This window comes from Miniopterus schreibersii (assembly GCF_964146895.1).
Source record: "Miniopterus schreibersii genome assembly, chromosome: 18".
Classification (NCBI taxonomy): domain Eukaryota; kingdom Metazoa; phylum Chordata; class Mammalia; order Chiroptera; family Miniopteridae; genus Miniopterus; species Miniopterus schreibersii.
Window position 1 is genome coordinate 29,882,517 of NC_138121.1, and position 16,186 is coordinate 29,898,702.

At 51.0% G+C, this 16,186-nt stretch overlaps 2 protein-coding genes across 3 annotated transcripts in view; one reads left to right on the forward strand and one right to left on the reverse strand.

Annotated features, from left to right (window-relative positions):
- RHPN2 (rhophilin Rho GTPase binding protein 2) overlaps positions 1-9,832 on the reverse strand; it is a 52,279-nt gene extending 42,447 nt beyond the window's left edge. The window contains exon 1 of the mRNA XM_081119705.1: positions 9,693-9,832. Within this exon, the coding sequence (XP_080975831.1) occupies positions 9,693-9,761 (69 nt within the window). The 5' untranslated portion in view covers positions 9,762-9,832. The remainder of the gene's footprint in view (positions 1-9,692) is intronic.
- Positions 9,833-15,833: 6,001 nt separating this feature from the next.
- The window catches only part of GPATCH1 (G-patch domain containing 1), a 42,074-nt gene continuing 41,721 nt past the window's right edge, over positions 15,834-16,186 (forward strand). For both annotated transcript variants that reach the window (XM_081119696.1, XM_081119697.1), the window contains exon 1: positions 15,834-15,976. In XM_081119696.1, the coding sequence (XP_080975822.1) occupies positions 15,904-15,976 (73 nt within the window). In that variant the 5' untranslated portion in view covers positions 15,834-15,903. The remainder of the gene's footprint in view (positions 15,977-16,186) is intronic.

Genomic DNA, 16,186 nt, shown 5'->3' on the forward strand with positions numbered 1-16,186 from the left:
TAACCTAATGGTATTCTTCCTACCCAGCGGGGAGAACCCCTGGGATCTGAGTGAAGGCTTCGTTCCTTTCTGAAGCTTATCTTGAGGTTCTGCCCACTGATGGGGCTGTGGCCACGCCCTGGGAGCAGCCGGTGGGCAGGGCTGGTGAAAAGACTGCCCTTTCTCTCCAGCTGCGTCACTGCCGCCGCAGCTCCGCACACACCTAGCCTCCACTTGAAAGAGGGAGAGTGGTTTATCTATAGCCCCGACCTTCTCTGAGATTCCCATATCAGTGGCCTTTGGACTAGTAAATTAGGAATGAGTGACGTTTCTCCTTCCACAAAGATTTCTCATTCTTACTTCCCAGCAGGTTGCCACCCACCTGTTCCCTACACAGCCCTCCATTTCAAATGGAATGACCTTAAAGTTAACATATTTCAAATTAATAAATGATCCCTTATTTAAAAGAAAAATCAGCCTGGCCAGGCATGGCTCAGGGGTTGAGCATCGACCTAGGATCCAGGAGATCGTGTTTTGATTCCTGGTCAGGGCACATGCCCGGGTTGTGGGCTGGATCCCCAGTTGGGGGCGTGCAGAAAGCAGCTGATCCATGACGACTCCTCTCATCACTGATATTTCTATCTCTCTCTCTCTCTCCCCCCTTTCCTCTCTCTGAAATCAATAAAATTATATATTTTAAAATATATTAAGCTAATTTAATATTAAAGGGCCAAAATAACTGCCAGCCTCTTTCCTTTCCACTTCCTAAAATTACTATGAAGGGATAGTTCAATATGACTCAAAATTACATGGTTCATCAAAGCTGTGTTCCATTTGACAGAGGAGCTTGAATGACTAATTCCTTTACGTACATTCCTAGGGCTAAGATAAGCAGCCATTCCAGCTCATGGATAAGAACTTTTCTTGCTCCTATGCCTTACCCAACTTCTGGCTGGCCTGGAATTGCTACACCCTAACCAACCCACAGATGTGGGGTCAAGTTTCTAGATAAGACAAAGGAATGTTTAGGATTTGATTTGACTGAGTAATCGGACCCCCAAATGACATTACTTCTTACTGACAAGTAAGAATGCTAGGCCTGCTGGACACACCAGAAACGCCCATGGGGTGATTAGACAACTTCCCAGAGCCCTAAAAGGTAAATCTGGGCAAGACGGTGAGAAAGATCCCTCCGACATCGCCAGAGTTTGTCTGGCCGTCCATGTCTACTGGCGCCTGCCAGGGGTTCTCTGCTGATGGGAACCCACAGCCCTTGCCCGCAACTTAGTTCTTGATTGGTTCACAACAGGATGTAGAGCTGCTCCAAAACTGGGGTTTGTGCCAGGGACTCGGGCAGCACCTGCTTGGCCTGGGAACCTGAAGCAGGAAGGGGACAACTGAACTGCCCCGGCCTCCAGGGTCACTGCCTGCAAGCCTTTCAGTGAAGTGAGCCCCCACCCCCACCCCACGTGGGGTTTGTCAGGTTCCTTACCAGACTAAGGACTGGGCATTTGCATTGGTTTCAGAAAGTGGAAGGATGGTTCAACAGCCAACTTACTCAAGGGCAAGTACGGAGTGAAACCTGAGCTCCACCACTAGCTCTGTGGGCGCCTGCTAAGTGTCAGACAGCCAATGTGGGACCCAGCATCTCAGATCCCATACGCTGAGGTTTAGAGGTTAAGTGAGCTGCTCAAGACTTAGAGACGGTAAGGGCGGGCATGGGACTTCAGCCGGTGTCCTTCCTGGCACTCTAAGATGGGCTGCGAGGCAGCCTGAGCAGAATGTGTGGGAATGCTGGGACGGCTTGCTGGCCTATCCCCAGACACCCCTCACATGCTCCCTGGCTGAGGGCTGCACAGCATCACTACACATCCTTTGGACACAGTGACCTGTGTCCCACTCTCCCTCCTCACAGCCCAGGGTAGTCAGACATGATAAATCCATCCACACCTCCTTTCCTAAGGGAAGAACATCTGACTCAAGCCTGGCCATTTGGAACATCAAAGGCCCCTGGCCCTGAGATGGGTTTAGGGTGAACACCTGACATGGGACAATCAGAACTCTTCAGGCTTCACCCTCCCTATCCGCTGTGAACCTAGGAGGATGTGAGACTGGGCACCCGTAGCCACCTTACCACAGCAGAGGAGTATCTCCCCAGAAATGAAGCTAACCCAGGGGGAGCAGAGCTCAGGGGCTGAGTATTGATGGCAACATTTGAGCCCTAGATCAAGCCAGGCCTGAAGCCATCTCTCTAGACTTCTTCAGTTACAGGAGCCAATGCATTCACTTTTAAAATTGAGGTATAATTTACATACAATAAAATACATAGATTTTAAGTACATAGTTCATTGAGTTTGGACAAATGTATAAACCTGTGTAACCACTACTCCATTAAAAAATTTTTTAAAAATAGAACATTTACATCACCCCCAGATAACCAGTACTCTGGTTTCTATCACCATAGACTTTGCCTGTTCTAGAACTTCATATAAATGGAATCATACAGTATGTATTCATGTCTGACTTATTTTGCCCAATATTTGAAATTCATCGATGTTGCACTTATCAGTGGTTTGCTTCTTTTTAGTGTGAGTAGAATTCCATTGTAGGGATGTTTCACTGCTGTTTACCTGCCTAAGCCATTTTGAATTGGATTTTTCTGGCACCTTCAACTAAAAAAGTCCTAACTTAGAATAAGTTCACTTACAGTGAAAACTCTATTTGTCAACATACACCTGCATGCCCTTAGTGTACAGTCAGATTGTTCAGCTGCAAAACAAGTATTTAAGAGCTGGACCTAGGCAAAAACTGTAGCACTTGATTTGAAAGAAAGGGAGGGATGCTTAACTTACACCTGCAGAGACTGGCACTGAAAAGGTGGATAGGCCAGGCCAAGGGGAAGGCAGACTCAGAAAGAACAGATCAGGCTTTCCTCCCAGACTGGGAGCCTGGGCAGTACCTGGTGCCTGGCACCGCTCCTTCTTACACACAGCCACAGATAAAGTCCACACAGTATGAACTTGGCGTCTCCAGGTCAGAAGTAAGACTGAGTGAGGGACGACAGTGCAGGGTCTCCTGGCTAGAGACCCTCATGTAGGGCATGGGAGAGCAGGTGCTGCTTCTCTAGTGCAGATATTTTCTCTGCCTTTCTCCCTCCCTCCTAGTTACGTAATTCCTCACTCAAACGCCAAACTCTGGAAAACAAAACTGTTTGTTTCTGAGTTAGCCAGAAGCTGTCAACCAGAAAGCACAGAAATAGCACGCGGTACCCTGCCATACACACATACGTTTAACCCTTCGCCACGCTAGAGATTCAGGACAGGCTGGGTGACCGGAACCCAGCTTTTCCACATCCATAAAAATTAAAACATGAATCTGCCATTTGTAAAGAGCCCTCCTGCCCTTCCTGAGCTCCATCAGAGCTGCAGCTGAGGTTCAGCTGCCTCCCTCCGGCTTCCCAACGCATTCACTCACAATACGAATCAACACTCGTAACGAGAGGCTCCCTTCAGTCAGTTTTACAAATCTTTATAAACATCTGCTGCGTGCCACTGTTATTTTTCAACATGCTGAATGAAAAACAAAGATTTACAATCACCAAAATTTCCATGAATCAAATGTACTTCCAGATCCAACTAATGACCTGCTTATTTCAACCAGTAGGATGTCGTCACCAAGAGTTAATAATGCTTATCTAGGAAGGTGACTGTATGGGGTGTGGCGGGGACTCCTATATATGTGTGTGATTTTGTAGTTACTTTTATAATTACTTCTATAACAATTTGTGTTACTTTTATAACACTAGTAATATTAGAGAAAAAGAAACTACTTCTGAAATGGCTTTCAATCACCTGCCTTTCCTCCTCTTACAATCCAATTCGAACCCTGGGACACTCTTGAGGACACATGGCCACTGCAAACGCCGTGGGTCTGACGGGAAAGGCCAGAAAGACTTGTACCTCTCCCCACCTCGGGGCTGCAGGCGGGAGACCTCACTTGCACTTTCACCCCTTGCTAGACTGCACCTGCAGTTTCACTGTCCTCTGTGGCCACCTCCAATATAGCCTTTGTGTCACGAGACTCTGGTACCTGAGCCAAAGGAGGAAGTAGCGATCAGCCTAAAGCCAAAGCCTGGTCTCATCAGGTGGTGTCTTGGAATCCGTCCAAATAGCCCCAGGAAGCAAGGGACATTTACAGTGTTACAGCTCATCACCCTGACTCTTCTCTGAGTCACCATGAAAATTCCGTTTCTGCCAGGGGACCCCTCCTGGCCAGGATCCCAGAGAGTGAGAAGGTATTTGTCAGACACACCCTCTGGGCTGCCAGTGTGCACCTGTGCAGCTAGGCAGACCCTCACTAAGGCCATGACCAGCCTGGGCGCATGCGTGCAGCCTGGGCTTCAGGACTTGTCTCTACCCATGGTGGGGTCTGGGATGGGAGGGGGCAGGTCACAAACCTTCACACACCCCCTTCCCCCTCCTCTCCCGACCTGGGAAAGGATTCAAGGCTCCAAGGGGATGGGTCCAAATACCTGGAGGGGCATTATCACTACCCAGTAAAGCTGGAAAGATGAGACCCCATGACCTGTGTGCTCTGTAGTAGAGCGGCCCAGAAGGCTTCCCCCCACACATGCGTATGACATGAAATTACACCCCACTAAGACAAATGGTGCAGGGAAGGAACTAGGAGGAGCTTCAGGGTTTGAGAAAAAAAAATCTCCTCCTGCCTTCTGTGCTGGAGCCTCCAGGAGGCCCAGAGTAAACAGCCACCATAAACCAGGACACTGTGAACCTTGGGGCCCTGTCCAGCCTGGAGGTTCTGTGAACAAGAAACAACCTCTCCTCCAGCTCCTGAGTAAAAACAACGGAGCTAAATTCATTTCGGGTCATTAGCGTTCCCAGAGGATGCAGAGGCAGAGATAAGAACAGACAATGCTGCACTTTGTGGTGACTCTCGTCTTCCCACAGTGCTAAGACCTTTCATTTAGGCCCTTTCAACAGTCCTGGGGAACAGCTTTCTCTAATTTTTCTCCAGCTGGTTTTCCCTTGGCCAACAGCAGGTTTTTCCTTCGGGCTTTAAGACACCACCAGGAGAGCCCTGCTCTCAGGATGCAGTGTGTTAGAAACTTGCTTTACTCTGCATTAACGAGGTCAGAACGCACATTCTTCAAAGACTTTCATTAGGATGAGCATAAAAATACGTTTAGGGGAAAAGCTCCATTTCCACGGGTCATTCTTTTAAGAAAGTAATTCGTAGTACTAATCTTACAGAACTGTACCTTTATGTAAACACATTAATGTAAAGAAAGAAAGAACAGCGAGAAACCAGAGAAAAGAAAACATATTTTGATGACAGACCAGAAAGCATTCTGATTTTTATTTTTAATCCAAAGACCCCCATGCTGTCAGCCCAGGACGCCAGGGTCTGTATGAGGGGTGCCAATGCCTGACCTGGGGCCAAGTTCTGTTCATGTCCTTGGGCTCTAAACACCCAAGAAGACTCTGATTTATCAGGGGGGGCCTCCCTCTCTGCCAATGCTTGTTTCACACATTCAGGAACCAGGCCCAGCCAGCACAGTGGACTTTTAGGCAATTAGTCTTCATTGTATGTACAAGTCACACAAAACAGACCTGAAGCTGTGGATATGGACTGTGGACCCCTTCCTCCCACTTTCTGCTCTGTGGACCAAAGCAAAAGAGCTGATTCCTCTCCAACCATGGACCAAGCTATTGGACAAAGCACAAACTCCCATCACTACTTGCCCCCCCACCCAGGAAATGAGGCCCACTGTGAACAGAAGCCATAATGAACCAGGGTCCAGGATGCCCCAGAACCTGACAGCAGTCAGGCTCAGAGCTGTCACTCAATAAATGCTTTTGGAATGAATGGAGCAAAATGGCATTTTCAAGAAAAGAGGGAGGGGAGGGAAAGTAGGATAAAGGGAACAGAAGAGAAGCTCGACTTTAGTAGAAATTGATTTGGTCCTGTCGGGGTGCACACAATTCCAAAAACAGGATGGGGGAGCCTGCTCAGGGGCAGCGAGATGATGGCCCGGCTACACCTCTAGTCTGGAGGGTCATCGCTACTCCTGGTTGGCTCACCCACCCAACAGTGCAGCAGTTATTTCCAATCCTCGCCTCCCCGCCCACCTCCTGGGACCCCTCCGCAGCTTCTCTCCCCCCTCTTGAATCTTCAACAAACCACCCCACCCACTTCTTCACCTTCATTCAGCTTTAAAAAGGCTCTAAACGTCTTCATTCTAAAACAAACCTGCCTTCTCTCTTCTCTAACCCCATCTCCCTCCAACAACTGTCTTCTCAGCCCTTCTCCCCTGCAAGTGCCACATGGGCTTTTGGCCCCAACTCTCCACCCATCGTTTACTAACAACCCCCAAAGAACTAAATCCTAAAAGACTAAGTCTTTTGACTTGTCACTCTTATTTCTCCACTAAAAAGACTCTCTGAGCTTCATCAACATTGCTGCCACCCTCCTGGCTTGCCTCCCACCTCTCTACCTGTCCCTTAAGTGGAGGTAGTATATGAAGGTACTATACCCTTCCGTCTTGGGTCCTTTGTCACCGTATTCCACACTGGTGCCCCCCAAAGCCACATCTCCAGCCAGGGAGCTCTTGGGGCTGCCAAGTCCTTGGAGTAAACTCCCCACTGGGGCTACCACATGGCGGTCTCAAGCCCACCTGCCGGGTCCCCCACGTCACTGAGGCGCATGACCGTCCACTCAGACACCTAAGCAGACCTCCCGACCGTATCCTGTCCATTAGTTCTGCTGACGCTGCTGTGGCTCAGGACCTCCTCACCGGATCACTGCCTTCAGTCTGAGTTAGGGGTGCAAGCTGGTGGGAAGGATGGGCGGTGAGGCTGTGTTTACCCAGCACTTTATATAAGTGACTGAAAAGCCATCAACGGTCCATATCAGAATAGGAGGGGCAGAGACAACGGAGATCACGGGGAGCTAACCCCCAGGCCCCCAACTGTAAATCCCCCCTGCCCGGCTCCACCGCAGCCTCTCCAAGACCCCTCGCCAACCAACAACTCAGCTGTCAAAGCGATCTTTCTGTGACGTGAATTTTCACATGTCTGGTTCTGCATAAAACACTTCGACGGATGCCTGGCTCTCTTCCCACGCTTTCAGGGAGCACGACCCTGAACAACCTCCGCACCCCAGAGGCTTCCCTCACAAGTATTCACAGTTCCATTCCACGCCCTTCCCTCTACCTGATGTGCTCTTCCTCCCTTTCTCACCCTTCTCTCCTTTTCATTCAAGGAGCATTTGTTTTGAGTCAAACTAGCTCCTCTCATGGATCAGGAAGGGTTCAATGTCAGCACCTCTTATTTATTTATTGATTTATTTAATTCTCACCTGAGGATTTATTTTTATTGATTTCAGAGAGAGGAAGGGAGAGGGAGAGAGAAACATCAGTGATGAGAGAGTCATTGATCGGCTGCCTCCTGCACGCCTCCGACTGGGGATGGAGCCCATAACCCGGGCATGTGCCCTGACAGGGAATCAAACCCGGATCACCTGGATCCTAGGTCGACGCTCAACTGCTGAGCCACACCCAGCCGGGCCCGAGGATGTATTTTTATTGAAAGAGAGCAAGGGAGAGAGAGAGAAGCATCCATGTGAGAGAGAAACATGGAATGGTTGCCCCCGGTTCACGCTCCTGCCAAGGATGGAACCCACAACCTAGGTAGGTGCCCTGACGGGGCGTGGAACCCACAACCTTTTGGTGTAGGGGGCAACGCTCCAACCCACTGAGCATCCCGGCCAGGGCAACGTCAGCAACTTTTTTTTTTCTTTTTTTAAAAAAAATATATCTTTATTGATTTCAGAGCGAGGAAAGGAGGGGGAGAGAGACAGAAACATCAACGATGACAGAGTGACTGATCGAGCCCACAACCCGGGCATGTGCCCCGACCGGGAACCGAACCCCGATAGCCTGGATCCTAGGTCGACGCTCAACCGCTGAGCCACGTCCGGCCGGGCGCGTCAGCCCCTTTTATTACCCTCACACAAAGAACATTCCTTGGACTGTATGATGTAGCACAATGATCATGACAAGGTCTCCTTTTCAAAAGAGATGTTTCTCATTGTAAGCCAGTGATTCATCTTATTTGGCACCCATGATTCTTGTGTCCACCACCACAGAAACTGTACCTAAAAAACATCCAACTCTGCATCTTTTCATGGCTCCCTGGCCCTCTGCTCTTCCCTGTGCATGTCTTCCCCCTGGAAAACCTGTCCTGGAAGACTTGGGACCATAACCCTCACAGGTGTCCTGCATCTCTTCTGCCCCTCCCTCAGTCATTTCCTCCAGATGGTGCTGTAGGGCCAGACCTCCACCTGTTCAGAGAAACAACTCAGGGAGGAAATGCAGTCCCAGAAAGAGGCAGCAACTTGCAGGAGGCTACAGAGCAATTTTGTGGGGGTGGCAATCACCTTCAGGGGCCCTGAGACTGAGATTGAGTGATTCCCAGGCCCTGCAATTCCATGGCCTGTGATCCTCTGTCCCAAACGCCACACATAATTAGAAGTTATAATCCTGTAATTCCATGATGACATCTTTGAACTTAAATATACCTTAAAACTACTTTAAAAAAAAAATGCTAAGAGCAATCCACTTTTTTAAAAAAAATGTTTTCCCCACTCTATCTTCACCTGTTTCCAGATTCCCCTCCAGCCCTGTCCATCCCCTGGGGCCACTGCTCCTCCACAGAAAGCAACAGCCTCACAAGGAAAGAGGAAGATGCCAAGTCCTCTTACCACCGGATCATTAGGCTTTGGACAATTAAGAATTGATTTTTCTGTGGGAAACAGTTTCACTTCCCTATTTATAATTACACACTCTACCTTAGGTCACATAGCTTATAAAAAAAATAATAAGCTCTCAACCCACCCAGTTAAGCCTGGCCAAGCTCCAAAGGCTATTTTTAGACTGCCGGGGACCTGCAAGGAGGAAGGGTGGAAGGTGTCCCTGGGGCTCCAGGCTCAAATGCAACTTTGTAGCCCAGGCCTTGCCACCTGCGTTGCGCACCCCCCCCCCCCCCAGCTCCGCGGGCTGGGGTCGCTTTTGAGGGACTGGGCGGGAGGCCCGTGTGTGCGCCGAGGGTCGCCCGGACCAGGCAAGGTCCCGCGCAGCGCGCGCTCGCCCCGCGTTTCTCCTACAATCACATAAATCACATTTGCCGCGCTCAAGCCCTCCTGGGCGACTTGGGGTAGAAGAGGGGGCGACGCCCGAGGTCACCTCCCACCAGCAGCTCTCCCCTGCCCTCTAAAACGTCAAAGAAATGCACACTGGAAGTACTCTAGAGGCAGAAGATCGCCAACCCGCCTGGAGCGGTCCTTCCATCTCCACCGGCGCCCCGGCCAAGCGCTCGGGTCCTAATGCGCCCCGAAGAGGAGGAACCGGTCCCCTCCCCAGGCCGACCCTCCCGGCCCATCCTGCGCCCGCACCTGCGCGGGGCGGCCCCGGGCGACCCTCCCCACCTCCCAGCCCCGGAAGCCACCTGCTCCCGGAGGCCGGTATTCGGCAGCCCCCCCAAACCCGAGCCTCCCGCCCGCCCCAGGCCAGCGCGCTCCCTCCGCCTCCGGCCTGGTCGACCACGGCCGCGCTCCCGCAGCCCCTCCACAGCCTGGGGAAGGGGTCTGCGGCCCGCAGCTCGCCGCCCGCCGCCCGCCCGCCCGAGGCCACCAACCTTCCGAAAGTAGTCGTCGCCCTTCTTCTCCAGAGGCTGGGGGGCCGCGGGCAGCAGAGCGTCGGTCATGCTGGCGGCGCGGGCACCGAGAGCGGACTGAGGCTGAGCTGCAGCCGGGGCCCTGAGCCGCCGCGCCCCGCCCCGCCCCGCCCCGCCCGCGCGGCCGCCCCTCCAGCCTCCCCCCACCCCCGAGCCAGGCCTGGAGCCACGGAGACCCGGCCCCGGCCGCCGAGACCACGCCCCGTGCCTCGCCCCGGCTCCTGATTGGCGAGGCGGAACCGGCGCCCCAGGCGGGAGGTTGGCCGCGCGGAGAGCTGGGACCCCTGCGCCCCGCTGCAATCTCCCAGCCTCGGGCCCCCCATCTGGGGCTTCGTGGCTGGCTCTGCCCTGTGGTTCAGGGGCCGGTCTGGGTCTCCGCGGCCGCAGCGAGGCCCAGGCTGGGGGCGCGGCCCTTCGCCTGGAGCCGTGGGGACAAATGCAGCGAGCAAGTAAAGTCGCGGCTGGTCCCCGAAGGAGCGCGGACTCCAGTCGGCAGTGATCGGACCTGACGCCACGTCGAAGGCGAGGCTGCAGCGCTGGGCTCTGGGCCGAGCGGTCCGGAGCGGTCTGCCGCCGGGGACGGGACCCCGGGGCCGAGTCCCGGGCGCTAACGGAGAGTTGGCTGCACTACTGAGGGCTTTGGCCGGAGGACTCAGACCGGGCGGCGCGGCGGTCAACTCCCTGTCCCCCCACCGTCGCTGCAGAGACTGGAGGGTCCGCTGGGAGATGTAGACAGCTCTGGGAGGTGGGGTCTGCCCACGAAGGGATCCCCAGAAAGGGTTTTGTGCTTGAGTGTCTCGGCGGATGTCCTTGAACACGTTTCTTAACTACCACTTCAAACCTCAGTTTTTTCAACTGCAGAATGGGGCCGCTTCACCCTCTCTTTGGTCGAAAGTATTAGAACTAAGGTGGGTGTTAAAGCTCTTAACTGGTTGAAGGGACGCGCAAAAGGGACGTCCAGACAAAGTGGGACTTCGGGGACGGGGTTCGCACTGTTTTCTCACCGGCCCGCGGCTGACCGGTAGACTCCGGACAGATGCCAGACAGAACTGAGTCCCACAACATGCGGCCGGAGCCCGAAGCCCCCAGCCACCGGGGCCATGCCCCTCCTGGCAGCCGTCCCGCGCTCACAAAACCCCTCCCCCGGTTGCCCTGCGTTTGGCGGTCGCGGTGGATGCTACGGATAGAACAAAACAATCTACTTTCAAAACAAGCCAAGCGATTACTTCTCTGAAAAAATGAAATAAAATTTAAAACGGATGTGCATTAGGAGTTGTTCGAAAGTTTAAAAATAAATAGTAGCAACAACCAAGTGTCATAAAAAAATGCACCTGTTACTGCCAACTCCAAGATGCTGCAAAAAAAAAAAAAAAAAGACGTTTCCAGAAAGGACTTTTAATTTTAAGAAAGAACCTGGAGAGTTTTAACCAGCTCAGTGCTGGTCAGGTGTATGGGGAAACTCTAGTAGGTGTAAAAACTTCCCTTATGTCCCAGAGGGGTCAGAAGTAATGAGTATTAAGCTAATTTCATCGTCAGTCATCCAACAATTGGTCCATTGCCCTGTAAAAGCACCACCCCCGTGGGAGGGGGGAGGGGGGAATAACCAAAGTTTATATGCATATATGCATAGTCCATGGACACAGACTACAGTGCGTGAAGGCCTGAGGTGGGGCAGGGGCTGGGTGGAGCGGGGCAAAGGGGGGGAGAATGGGGGGCATCTGTAAGACTGTCAACAATAAAAAATAAATAATAAAGGAAAATTTTTCCCAAACCACACACACACCCAAAGTACACCCTTCCCCCTTGGGAGTTAAAAACAGCTGCTTCTATTTCTGGGCTCCTGGGGTGGTGGGTCACTCTGTTACATTTGTAATACTAGTTACTACTACTGCTACAAATAATAAAGTTATCAATAATAGGACCTCTAGCCAGAAATTGTATAGATATTATGTTTCTTTCTCACAACTGTTCTGCAAATAAATGGATTAAATAATCTCCATTTGAGAAAACTAAGGCTCAGAAGACCGAAGTGGCCAACGGCACACTCCTCTGTGGCTGAGATCAATTATAGTTCAGACCTGCTGATTCCAGTCATTCCCTGTCACCTTCAGATTTTTGTCGTCTTCTACCACCTTGAAGCTCCAGTCACTTTCACGATTTGCCTCATATAGGTATGTTTCACTTGTACTATTATTGACTTAAGTCTTTAAATTTACTAACTTTACTTAAACTTTATTTTAAAAGACAACTATGTCATAACCATAAGCAGAAAACCAGAAGCATTTTGCCATAGAGAGAGATACACATAAAAGTTAATACAGTGAGAACCAAAATATGTTATTTAATCTAGCCTGACACCATTGCCTTTTTGAACTAATTCTTTGATTTAAAAGGAACAGCAAGAGAAGGAAGCATGGTGCTAAAGACATACCAACCTACTCTAAGACTAGCTCCTGAGCCCGGCTGGCGTGGCTCAGCAATTGAGCACCTACTTATGGTCCAGGAGATCGTGGTTTGATTCCTGGTCAGGACACATGCCCGAGTTTCAGGCTCGATCCCCAGTGGGGGGCATGCAGGAGGCAGCCAATAGGTGACTCTCGTTGTTGATGTTTCTATCTCTCCCTCTCCCTCTCCCTTCCTCTCTCTGAAATCAATAAAAAGACATCAAAAATTAATTAAAAAAAAAAAAAAAGACTAGCTCCTGAGCATCTTTGGAGGAAAAGGCCCTCTTCTCTGAGTCCCAGCAGGCACCTCCTGGCTATGTGAGCCACATGCGTGTCATTTCTTGGGGCATGGACATTTTCATGCCTCTGATACCATTGTAATTGGCCCAGCAGGAGAGGAACATCTAATCTCCTCCTTGTCAACCCTGTTGGTGGCATGTGTCACAAGCACACCAATGAGCCCCTGTGCTCCTAACAAAAAAGTGGAGTGAGGATTTCTGAGATGGGCAAAAGGTTCAAATCTCAACTGCAAACAAACAACTACTTTGTCAAGCTGCTGTTTTCCCATCTGACAAAGGCCAGAGATTGACTGGGCCCAAAGACCTTGTTGGGACCCAGTTCTTTTATGTAAGCCACGAGGTCCAGGGACCCAGTTCCTCCAAATAAAATGCAAATCTCACCTCCTAAGACCTGCTTGTTGACAAAAGCAGCACTGGCTTCTCTTGGGTGTGAAAAAAATAAAATAAACAGAGCCACTTTAAAATGGAGTGAGAGCTGCCATCCCAGAGAAACTACTTCCAACATCCCACCCCTCGAACCTTTGGAATGTTAAAACGGGGCAAAATAATCTTTGGACGGGGCCTAAAGAGGCATTGTATCCCAAGCAACTGGAAAGATAACAAGAAAGCAGATACCTAGTCCAGGGACTGAAGATTAAAAACATTCTTTAGAATTAGCACCACCCTGTTAGCTTATCTGCACCTATACAAGTGCTTTCCTTCTATTGATGTAGTTGTTCCCCTTCCCTTTCTCATAGATACCCCGTGACTTCCCCTTATAATTGAAACACTATTTGATGGGGTAGAGGTAGAAGAGGGTGTAGGGGAGATAAATGGTGATGGAAAAAAAAGTAAAATAAAGGGGAAAAACAGAAACACTATTTGGGTTTCTGTCTGAATCGATACTCACAGAATAGCTATACTTTTGGATCTCAAATTAAGACTTATTGCCTCCTACTTTGGTCTTTGTTTTTAAGACAAAGCAGGGAAGCAGCCTTTCATACATCTTCCGTTGGAGAATCTGGTAAAATTTGCCAAGTTATAAGCAAAAATTACAAGGTAATCCTTACGTGAGTAAAATTCATTGTAAATTATAGGCATAATTTTGCAAATTTTATGAAAAAATTCTTATAAATTGAAGCCATATGATGCCAAAGAGGAGATGGGACTTTTTACGATCCCTAAACCACCCCTCTTAATCTCATCCTTTATGGAGGAGCATGCTTGCACTTCTTTACCTGTGCTTTTGAGATGTAAATACCTGGTCTCCAGGAATTCTAATCTAGGCTATTTTTTTTAAAAATGCAATTTTCAGAAAGATAATTCTTATTTTTAAAAAGGGGGGGGTGCCCTTGCTGCTGTGCCTAAGTTGGTTGGAGGGACATCCAGTACACCAGAAGGTCTTAGGGTTCAATTCCCTGTCAGTGCACATACCCCTGATCAATGTGTCTCCCTCTCTCCCTTTCTCTCTCTCTCAATAAAAGCATGTCTTCAGGTGAGGATTTTTTTAAAAACTAAAAATAAATAGGGTGAGGGGGAGGAAGGTCATTTAGACAGATCCCACTTCTTTTATGGAAGCCAGGAGGTCTTTGGGAGGAAGGGCAAAAGAGGGGGAGAGAGAGAGAGAGAGAGAGAGAGAGAGAGAGAGAGAGAGAGAGAGAGAGAAAGAGAGGAGAGAGAGAGAGAAACACTGATGTGAGAGAGACACATTGACTGGTTGCCTCCCACATGTACCCCAACCTGGGGCAGGGAGTGAACCTGGAACCCAGGTAAGTGTCCTTCCTTGACCAGGAATCAAAACCAAGACCCTTTGGTGTGTGGGCAGATGCTCTAACCACTGAGCCATGCTGGCTGGGCTAGACTCCACTTCGTGATGGGAGACTTGTCAAACAATTTGGGGGCTGTATTTTAAAACCTGTTTTTTTGGTTGTTTTTTTACTTTTGTGGTTTATTTTAGACAGAAGGAGGGAGGGAGAGAGGAAGAGAGAGAGAGAGAGAGAGAGGAGGAGGAGAGAGAGACACATTGATGTGAGAAACACAGATTGGTTGCCTCCCACACGGGCCCGACTCGGGATCGAACCTGAAACCTAGGTATGTGCCCTGCCCAGGAATCGAACCTGCAACCTTTTGGTGCACCAGCTGATGCTCCAACCAGCTGAGCACCCTGCCAGGGCCTTGTTCTTGTTTTCAAAATTATTTATTGAGTGCTTACTACCAGCTAATCACTCTCCTAAGCTCTGAGGATACAGCAAAGGGAAAAAAACAAACACCTGGTCCAAATCTATGTTCTTGTGGAGCTTACATTCCAATGGAGAAAGACAACAGATATAATAAAGTAAATCAAATATATAGTGTGTTAAGCATAATTATTGTGGAAAAATATAAAGTAGGGTGAGGGGGAATAGGGAGTGTAGCAGAGAGGGATTGTTTTTAAAATAGGGTCAGAGAAGGCGTCACTGGGAAAGTGACCTTTGAGCGGAGACCTGAAGAAGGTGAGGCAGTGAGTCACGTGGTGCCTGGGAGAGGAGCGTTCCAAGCACGGGGAACAGTGGCTGCAGTGGCTCAGAGGTCAGGTGAGCTTGGAGTGCTCAGGGACAGCCCCACTCCCCGAGACTGATTCACGCGGTGTGGGGGATGGAGGGCAGGGACATTTTAGCGACACCCTAGTGACTGACTCACACAGCCTTCTGACCCTCCTTTTGAAAGCGAGCCTTACCCTTTACTAGCTGAGCTTCATTTTTCCTCTCTGTAAAGAGAGTTTTGGGGTAGGATAACAGCACCCCGTTTGATAGACGTTTATTTCTTAGGGTTCAGTAAGGGAACCTTCAGCATGCCCCCCGCCCCACCTTACCCCGACCTTTTGCTAGTCTGCTTGATTTTCTTTTCCCCTTTCTGGTTTTCTTTCTCTTTCCGGGTTTCCCCTTTTCTCCGTTCCTCTCCTCCACTCCCCTCCTGACCCCTTTCTTCCCCTCCGTTTCTTTTACTGTCTGGTTTACGTTTCTCTCGGATCTCGCGCCGCCCGGGGCAGCCCTCACCCCGAGCAGCGGGGCGCCCGCGTCCCTGCGTCCCTCCCGAGGTCTGAAAGGCGGCTCCAGGATGCGAGCCCGAGAGCGCTAGACCCCGCGCGGCTGCATCTGGGAGCGCGGGGACTTTCCCCGCAGGTGGCGGGGGAGGTGGGGTAGGAGGGAGGGGGAGGGGGACGGGGAAGGGAGCCCGCCTTGTGCCCTGACCAACCCGTGGCTTCCAGCTTTTCTCAGGCGCCTCCCCGGGTCCGCAGTTGCGTCTTCTAGTCTCCCAGGCAACGGCCGCCGGGTCCGCCTCCCGCAGACGCGTCTGAGAACCAGGCACCGCCCAGAGGCCAGAGGCTCAGGTTTGCGGAGCCGAAGAGCGGAAGGCGTTTGGCCCGCCGAGGCCGCCGTAGCGAGGGGGCGGGGCCCGGAAGGGAGCAGGATGGCGGCGCCGGGCAGTGACAGCGACGAGGACTTGGTCAGCTATGGGACAGGCTTGGAGCCCCTGGAAGAAGGTGCGGGCCTGTTTGGGGCCCAGGATTCGGGGGCGAAACGCGTGGCCCCGCGCCGGGCCTTGGCTGGCCCCGGGGCCAAGGCTCCTAACTAGGGGCGCTGGGAACGGCGATGAGAGGCGCGCGCCGAGCTGTGGGGCGCTCAGGTTCTGGAGGGACGGCGGAGAGGCTCGGAGGGATGGGGACAGAGAGATGACGGAACAGGCTCGTCCG